The sequence below is a fragment of the Procambarus clarkii genome, chromosome 81 (genome assembly GCF_040958095.1).
Source record: "Procambarus clarkii isolate CNS0578487 chromosome 81, FALCON_Pclarkii_2.0, whole genome shotgun sequence".
Classification (NCBI taxonomy): domain Eukaryota; kingdom Metazoa; phylum Arthropoda; class Malacostraca; order Decapoda; family Cambaridae; genus Procambarus; species Procambarus clarkii.
In genome coordinates, this window is record NC_091230.1 from 21,462,908 (window position 1) to 21,472,838 (window position 9,931).

General features: G+C 38.4%; 1 protein-coding gene across 5 annotated transcripts; it reads left to right on the plus strand.

The window, feature by feature from the left end:
• The first annotated feature begins 580 nt into the window (after nt 1-580).
• MetRS-m (Methionyl-tRNA synthetase, mitochondrial) lies at nt 581-7,098 on the plus strand. 5 transcript variants are annotated; one of them, XM_069315323.1, is made up of 3 exons: nt 609-685; nt 1,212-1,493; nt 4,979-7,098. In XM_069315323.1, exon 3 carries the CDS (start codon nt 5,215-5,217, stop codon nt 6,931-6,933), a length of 1,719 nt encoding a protein of 572 aa, XP_069171424.1. In that variant the 5' UTR covers nt 609-685; nt 1,212-1,493; nt 4,979-5,214; the 3' UTR covers nt 6,934-7,098. The 5 variants fall into 5 exon arrangements, with proteins under 5 accessions (XP_045622416.2, XP_069171424.1, XP_069171426.1 ...); XM_069315325.1 differs by having other exon boundaries at nt 4,982-7,098; XM_069315324.1 differs by having other exon boundaries at nt 659-685; nt 1,215-1,493.
• Nucleotides 7,099-9,931: the final 2,833 nt, after the last annotated feature.

Below are 9,931 nucleotides of genomic sequence, written 5' to 3' on the forward strand. Positions count from 1 at the left end.
TAATCAATCAATCTTAATGGTATGAGGTACTTTGAGGTCTGAGGTCATGAGGTACGTTTGCCCGAAACTCTGTGTATTAATGGCTTTAGGTATTGTATGTACTAGCTCTCTGTAAATCCAACATTATGTTTGTAACTCATCTTCTATGTATGTACTTTTACCTGAATAAACATTTTGATTTTGATTTTGTCTGTAATTACTTCATTCACTCAGGAATATTGGAAGATATTCTTGTGCTATTCCCTGATTTTGTTAGTGGAGGAGGTTAATAGATCAGCCTTACATTTCATGTTCTCTCATGATTCCATATATGACTGGCCGTCCTGTGTGATGAGAAAAATCGCGAAGTTGCTATTTAGTCAGAGTTGATTTATTTTTGTATTTAGGCAGGTATTTTCTCTCCCCTAATTCCATGTATAACTAACCATCCTGCGAGATGGGAATATTAGATAAACTTATAGCTAGTTTTTTTATCTACACTGTGTAATTTATCAATATAAAATAGGGTAGCAGCACAGTGCTGTATATACCTAAGCTTGTTAATTAAAAAAATATATTAGAAAAAACGGCTCCTGGGAGAGTCCTACTATTTCGTACACACTTAAGCACGTGTACCTAGTGTGTGTGTGTACGAAGTAGTGGTGGCGGCCCGGAGCAGGTCAGGGAAGGTCTTCAGTGTTTATCAGTAAGTTCTATTTATTCCCAATATTAAAACATTGTTATTAAATACAAGCTGAAAGTCGACGTTTATAAGAGTTAAATGACTGATGTTATTTTTAAAATTGACACGGGCTTTTACAAAGCCAATTTTCTAATTAAACAATATCAGTTAGTCTGGCTGCATGTCACCGTAGACGGTAAAGTACTTCTTTAAACGGTACGGTAAAGTTTACCTTTATTTAGGTAAAGTACAAACATACAAGGGGTGATTTATTATCGAGAATTCCAGGTTCAAATCCCTGGTGGAACCATAGTGCTTGGGTGTGTTTCCTATCACCTAATGCACCTGTTTGGCTAGCAGTAAATAGGTACCCAGGAATTAGTCAGCTTGATGTGGGGTTATATCACTGGGAAAGGGACTCTAATTCGACCCTTAGGGGAGAGGGGAACCTTGATATAAGCCTAACATGTTTTTGCCCATGTAACGTACGTTTATGTTACGTTGTTGGGTTGATTAGATACACAGTGTTTAGTGTTTAATATTTATTTAGTAGTCGCGGGTACAGCAGTGTCGTAGACGTTGAGACGAAGCCTGGAGCAGAGCAGAGAGCTGAGTGAGGCCGGAGTCGCGGAGCTCTATGTGGGAGAGCGTTGTAGCTGGACGAGGTCGTAGTCTGCTGCCTGCTCTGTGTCGAAGCTGTAGCGTCTTGGGTCGATTAGAACTGCCTACACCGAGTACAGGTGTACTACATTCTTGACTGGAGATTGTACTGTTCGATATTCATCAAATCGCTTGCATATATGGTGATTACACCTCGGCTCCCTCCAACAAGGTGAGAAGAGTATTACCTGTAATTGGGGAAAGGATTGTAGCTTCTGTAATTAGTGCTAATTAGTTATGCTATTAAGATAATGAGATAATGGAACGAGTATAAGGATTACTCGCTACATCCGAAACGCTATGCGTACTAGTGGCTTTAAGTATTGTATGTACTACCTCTATCTTTAAATCAAACAAAATGTTTGTACTGTAACTCTGCAACTATGTATGTACTTTTCCTAAATAAATTATTATTATTATTATTATGTATATATATATATATATATACACTGGCTGCCTGTCCCCTGATACATTGTATTATTATTTAAACCAACTGAGCCTACTACATGCTCAGTTGGTTTAAATAAACTAACTCAACAACCTTCTTCAGCCTAACCTAGGCTAATACAACCTAACAATATATAGTTTTAACAAACATAACGTGTTTTGTCAAAACATCTTGTGAACAATTATACTATAACCCCCATTAGTCTGTGGTCCCATAGTTTAGGTAGGGTTCAGTACGATTAGGGTAAAAAAGTTTAGGTAAGCTGGCCTGACAGCCGAATGGACAGCGCCTCGGATTCGTAGTCCTGAGGTTACGGGGTTTGATCCCCGGTGAAGGCGGAAACAAATGGGCAGTTTCTTTCACCCTGATGCTCCTAGTTAACCTAGCAGTAAATAGGTACCTGGGAGTTAGACAGCTGCTACGGGCTGCTTCCTGGGGATGTTTACTAAAAAAAAAAAAGAGGCCTGGTCAAGGACCGGGCCGTGGGGATGCTAAGCCTCGAAATCATCTCAACATAACCTCTCAAGATATGTTTAGGGTTAGTAGGATTTAAAATCCATGGACAAGCAGTGTTGTTTATGATGTGACTTTCGTCCACTGCCAATACTGGAGGGATTGGACACTGGGTGCTTGATAGACCATACATGGCAGTTGATCTTGGAGTTAGAATTGAGAATGTTGTTGTTTGTCAGTGTCGGGCTGCTCCAGTATCTTCCCGACTTTCTTAAAAAAAAAAAAAACTTGAGGTAAGACCTACTGAAGAAAATCTATAACATTAACCTTCCTCTTGATGGTAGTTGTCTCTTGTCAACTGCTGAGCATTAAGATCTGATATTATGGAACACAGTAGCAGGGTGTATTAGTACTCTTTACTGGTGTTTTTTATATTGTTTTGTAATATTTTTTACTGCTTCGTTCCATATGTTTCAAGACTTACAATCCAGACAGTCATATTTGGTAACTAATTTCTCAGGAACCACTGACCGTTAAGTTCTGATTTTAACTCTTCCAATGTGTAAATTATTTTGGGGCTACTTCTGATTTTTTAATAATAATGTATTCTGTGAATAATTCAAGTTCATGTAATTATGTATAGAGAAAAAGGTGGAGAGTTTGAGAAAAATAAGCAATAAATTAGCATTGATGACCCAATTCATCAAATCAAGGCTATTCTGTCCCCCCAGAGTCTACTGATGATTGCACACCCAATCACACATTTTCAGACTTTACCTACTGTGTACCAGATGTCTTGACTCTCATAAGCAAGGTACATGCTCTCCACGAGAAACCCAGGAGCATTCTTGAGTGCGCATCATATCAGAAGGGTTAAAATGTAAGGTAGCATGGTGTTTTTGGCATATGTTAGTGATATTTTCAAATGATATTTATTTATTTATTTATTTATTTATTTATTTATTTATTTATTTATTTATATACAAGAAGATACATTGAGTTTGTGAGAATACATAGCATGGTAATTGCAATCTTGTAAAGCCACTAGTACGTGCAGCATTTCGGGCAGGTCCTTAATCTAACAGATAATTTTTAAAGCTCTGATTGATTGCATTGACAGCTTGATTGGTAATTTAAACAAAGATTAATAGGCACCATACAGCAAATTGATAGCACATATAAGAAGACAACAATGATCACAATGGTATAGTTGTTTGGATTGGGTACATAAAGATTGAGAGATTGGGTAGCACTAGATACAGTGCAATTTTAAAGCAACAAGGTAGAAAACTATGAAGATGAAATTAGGTACTTTTTAGTTTTGTTTTTGAATGACGCAAAAGTTGAACAGCTTTTCAATTCATTAGGGAGTGAGTTCCATAGACTAGGTCCCTTTATTTGCATAGATATGTAGGTATCCAGTAAAGATACTGTACTTGGTTTTAATGTTTCAGAAACTGGCTAATTTTGGAACCAGTCTCTGGATACCTTTTTATTACCAATAATGCATTTTTCTATTTGTTTATGTATTCTCCTTGCAGTTTAATGGCCATACACATTCTTGAAAATAAAAGCGAATAAGTGAAATCATCTACTTGAGGGCACCATCTCTCTAGTGGCCTTAATGGGGGGGTAGCAAGCTGGCACCTTGTAAAAGGTTCCCCCCATTTTTTTTTCTTTTTCTCCAGCTAGATTTTGAGCTGCAGCAGTGTCTTGGCATTTATGGCTTTGACAGGTAGTAGGATCCATGGTTTTATAACTGTATTGGTTAAAAAGCATTTCCTGTTTTCTGTCCAACATTGTGACTTGTTGAGCTTAAAGCCATTTCTCCTTGTATGTGTTACATTTGACATTTTAAAGATTTGGTCTGGATCAATATCCTTCTAATTTACCTGAGGGCCACTATCTCTAATTGCCTTGATGAGGACAGGAAGCTGATGGCTTGTCGAGGGTTTCCCCATTTATCCTGATGATTTTACTGAACTGAATTTTAAATTGCAGCTGTGTTTTGGCATTTATGGCTTTGACAAATAAGTAGTTCCATGGTTTTATAACCCTATGGGTGAAAAAACATCTTCTGTTTTCTGCCCTACATTGTGACTTGAGCTTCAAACTGTTGTTCCTTGTTTGTGTTATATCTAACCTTTTAAAGAAGTGGTCTGGGTCAGCATCCTCCAAATTACTCGGTATTTTAAAGGTTTCGATGGTATCCGCCTTGCTATGCCTGGTTTCCAGTGTTGTTAGCCCTGTGGCCCTCAACCATTCTTGATATGAGAGTTGACTTATCTGGAATTATTTTTATTGCCCGGTGTTGAACTTTCTCCAAAGCAGCAACTGTATATCTCTCTGAAGATGAGGTCTGTATGCTTGGATACAGTAATCCATGTGGGGTCACATCGGAGATTTATACAGTTGAATAGCTACCCTCTTTTCATTGAAGTCAAAGATTAATTTTGCTGCAAGGTAATTTTGTTAATCTTGTAGTTATGATGTGTATTATTATGCTCCACATGCACGGTCTTGCATTTTGTAATAGTGTAGCTGCAAGGTTGTGGGTATGGTATATCTTTGTACTGTATATATTTTATTAATTTATGCATAGTCTAGGCATGTTTCATCCATGCTTATATGTATGCAGTACTGTATATGCTTTGAATTATAATGATTTAAAAATACTGTACTATACAGTTGAATATTTTATTAGTAGGATAAACTTTAAACTTTTTATGAAGTACATAATGGTCATTTTTATCCAGCAGGAAGAAACGAATACCCTGACATTTGAGTCTTCAAAAAGATGCTGACATAAACATCGATATTCTTCAAGATATATTTTCTTCATATTAATCAAAATGAAGATGTAACTTTCTCCATTGTTTCCAGTGCAGTAAAGAAATATTAAAGTAATCTTTCCGAAGCTGAATGAGAAGTGTTGTCTAATGATTAAAGTAAATTAATGCTTGTTTAATGCAGCATTTTGTAGGAGGATAAAATGATTCCGATGAAATTAACTAGATTACCCACACTAGCAGCCAACTCATTCAGGTGCTCATTAGGAAAAATAAGTAGGTATGGAGTTAAAGGAAAAACAAGAATGGTTTGGTGTGCTAGAAATATTTCAAGTGAAACAAATGAGAGTAAAGGCTTCTTCATTACAACGCCAATATTTTATGTGAATGCACAGCCACATATTGGGCATCTATACTCAGCACTTCTTGCTGATGCTGCATTCAGGTTCCAGCTTTTGCAAGGAGTACCGACAGAATCAACAATTTTTTCTACGGGTACAGATGAACATGGTTTGAAGATCCAGCAGGCTGCTGCTCTAAGTGGATGTGATCCATTTCAATTTTGTACCAGTGTTTCTGACAAATTTAAAACTCTCTTTGACTTGGCAAATATTCAGTATACACAATACATTCGCACATCAGAGGAGAGACATAAATATGCTGTAAAGCATTTTTTTAGTACCTTAATGGAGATGGGTCACATATATCGTGGTAACTACAGTGGATGGTACTGTGTTTCAGATGAGGCATTTCTAACAGATGCACAAGTACATGAGGTGACACTTTCATCTGGTGAGAAAAGGCTTGTAAGTGCTGAGAGTGGTCACTTGGTTGAATGGAACACTGAGGAAAATTACATGTTTAGGTTATCAAAGTTTCAGAGTGATTTACAGTATTGGTTGAAGGATGAAAACCGAGTGCGGCCAAAGATATATCATCAACAGTTGCAGAGATGGGTAAATGACGACCTTCAGGACCTCTCTGTATCAAGACCTAGTACTCGTGTTTCTTGGGGAATACCAGTTCCTGGTGACGAATTGCAGACAGTCTATGTTTGGGTGGACGCCCTCATTAACTACCTCACAGTCTCAGGGTACCCTGAATTAACTTTATGGCCACCTGATGTTCAGATACTTGGCAAAGATATATTACGCTTCCATGGTATTTACTGGCCTGCACTTTTGCTCAGTATGGGATTGGAACCACCACGTTTTCTTCTATGCCATTCCCACTGGACAGTTGAGGGAGAAAAAATTAGTAAGTCACTTGGGAATGTAGTGTGTCCTCAGGACTACATGAAGCTATATTCAGCTGATGGATTGCGGTATTTATTATTGAGATTGGGCACACCACATTCTGACAACAATTGGAGTGAATCAAGTGCAATACATATGCTTAATGTTGAACTTGCAGACACTTTGGGAAATCTTCTTAATCGTTGCACAGCTCCAGTCCTAAATCCAAGTCAGCAAATGCCCCCACTCAACTCTCAGTATCTTGAAGAGATGTCATTAACAGGACAGAAGTTGGTAGAACAGCTAGTTGATCTTCCTGGTGCAGTTGGAAAACATTATTCTGATTTTAACTTCCATCGTGGCATAGATGTGATAATGTCAGTGGCTCGTCAAGCTAATGCTTTTATTCAGGAAGAAAAGCCATGGGAGCTTAAAAACCTTCCTGATCGCACCAAATTAGACTCTGTGCTACGGATTGCTTTGGAGTCTGTGCGGGTGTCTGGTGTGGCTTTGCAGCCAATTGTTCCCACCTTAGCCTCTCAAATTTTAGACACTTTAGGAGTACCATTTCATAGGAGATCTTGGACCAGTTTACAAGAAGGTTTCAGAGATCCCCAGCACAGTCACTTACATGATTCTTATAATTTGGGACTTCGAAAACAACTGTTCACTAAAATCAGACTTTAATAATTGTATTACTTTGTTATTTTTAAGCTGTTGGTTATTAAAATAAAATTCCTTGGCATAAAATAAAACTACGAATTTAATACTGAATTATGTTGATACAGTAAATAAAACCTTATAAAAACTAAGCAGACGACAAAAATGTTAAATAAATACTTAAGAACACAAGTAGCATCTTATTTAATTATTCCTATAATTATCTATCAGTATAGAATGTGTGTTTACGCATCTATTTGCACCTGCAAGATCTAACTATAGCTCTTGGGCCTTGCCTTTCCAGTTGTCTGACCTATTTATCTATCATTTTATTTTTTATATATAAATGGAGTTGGCTTATACTGTACAACCTGCTCATTCAGTTCATTCTATTTTATTAATATTCTTATGCTATAAAAGACTATTTTAACATATCTTTAGGCTCAACTACTTCTGTAGCCTCCATCCAGACCCACCTGTTCTATTGGTGGTCATTGTGAGCTTTTCCTCTTTGCGCATACAATAAGTTGCAATAATGTGACTGAAAATTATACTTCCAACCCACAAATCTGAAAATAAAAAACATAAACATTAGGTCTTTATTTTCAGATTTGTGGGTTGGGTGTCTCTTATTCCTCTTTTCCTACCCTATCAATTCCCCTAATTATTTTGTATCTCTATTATGTCCTTTTCTAGCAATGTTACATTCAGCTCTTCCAGCCAGTCTTCAAATTCCATCTTACATATTTCTGGGATGAGCCTTGTTGCAAGGATCTATACCTTTTCAAGTTTCGTTATGTTCTTGAGGATCATGTTATGTTTGTTATGATCCTTGTCGTAAGGATCTGCTGTATGCCCTTGTACTACTTCTACTCCCTATTGCTTTTTCTTTCTTCTTCTTGGTTTTGTCTATTGATTATTCCTTCATTGCATCTACGTTTAACTTGATCCATCATTTCTTGAACTGCCTTTACCCTACCTCCTGGAAGGAGGGTAGACAGTTGGTGTGGGACTACACATGTGTATCGACCCTGGCTGACACCTATGTACACCTCGGAGCTAATCAAGCAGGTGGGGTGGCCAACCACAGGGAAATAGCAAAATCAGCCAAATACAGGCGATTGGAAGGTCGATACACCTTTGTTCCCATAGCGTCAATGCGTCCCCTGGGGAAAGAGTGCCTTGGGATTTCTCAAGGAATTGGGCTCCAAGCTCATTGACGTCACCAGAGACCCAAGAGCTGCCAGTTTTTTGTTCAGCGCCTCAGTGTGGCAATCCAGAGGGGAAATGCCTGCTGCATTCTCGGTTCCTGTCCGGAAGCGGAGGAGCTTCAAGAGATCCATAACCTTTAAGCACTTTGTATCAACCAATGTATATCATGTAACCTTTAAATACACAATAAAGCAAAAAAAATAAAAAGGAAGGGGGTGGTAGGAGAAAAGCACACAGAAACAGTATTGGAAGGGATCTAAACATTCCCTCTAATGCGTTATGTGTGGTGTCTTAGCTCCGAGGCTAAGGGTCCCCTTTCTTCCAGCCAGAGGTGGTACTCCCTCCCTTATTATATATATTTATATTTATATATACATATATATATATATATATATATATATATATATATATATATATATATATATATATATATATATATATATATATATATGTATACACACACACACACACACACACACACACACACACACACACACACACACACACACACACACACACACACACACACACACACACACATACTTACACATACATATTCAATCACCCACACATACACACATCAGTAATCTTTTGTGTCACAATGATTCAACAAGAGGCTCACAACAGTCACTATACAAGGCACTTTACATCTATGGTGAGTCACACAATTACTAGTCTTGTTGCACACCCACCCAACTGGGCGGCAGCTTTACAGTCATGTGCATGCATTACCTACAGTATGCAAATTTTGGATACTTCGCTAAGATTTCGGGCAGCACATCATTATGAATGAAGTTCTTACACATTTCTTGGACACCATTGATGGTATTATCTCTGAATTCCGCGATTTTTTCACATTCCAGTATATAATGATACAAAGTATGCGAATAGTTCTGCTGACAGAGTTTACATTTAGTCAAATCTACATCAGCAGATGTTACAAACTCCCAGAGGTACTTGTAGCCGAGCCTAACATCTAGAAGTCTGCTAACCTTATTGGATGACCCATAGACGTGCGGTACTTCCTGCACAATAGAATGCTGATAGATGGAGGAACTGGTGTGAATTTCACTTTGCCTCAAGTCTCCGAAATTTAGTTGATGTTCTGGAATATTACTGCCCTCAGGCTGCTCAAAAGCAGTCCAAGTTGGTAATCAATTCCCTCTTTACGAGCAAAAGTCTTGGCCAACTCATCAGTTCTATCATGCATTTGGAGACCAATATGGGAAAGAATCCACAAGAGATAGACTCTGACTCCATAATTGATTATTTAATTATATCTGTGTCTAGCTTCAGAGATAATCACGTCACAGTTATGCCTTTGGGGAGCTGAGGGCAGTCAAGGATGACAAGGAGTCACTTACAATTAGCGTGTCAACTTTGGATTCATATACGCGCTCGAGTGCAAGGATTATGGCAACCAATTTTGTTTGAAGAGTAGAGGCCCAGTTACTTAGACGCGCTCCACACTCATGGGAGAAGGAACCATCTCTCCCTGTCACAACAGCTGCACTTCCAGCTACACCATCAGACCGGTGCAAGGATCCATCAGAGTAAATAATCTGGGAAAGGAAGCGCTCTCTGACTAAAGCATCAATTTGGTTTAAGGCATTGTACTTTGTTTCTTGTCGAAGCAAGGCTTGTTCTTTAATCAACTTCTTGGGTGGGGAAAGGGGAGACTAATTTGGAAAGGAGTGATCTCCCATGAGGCAGGTGTACTGGTCCACCCGCTTTGCCACTGCCACGACCATCTGGGTCAGTCCCCCATCTTCTCTTTATTGTTTCCTGCACTCATCTGCAGGGTGTGTCCAGT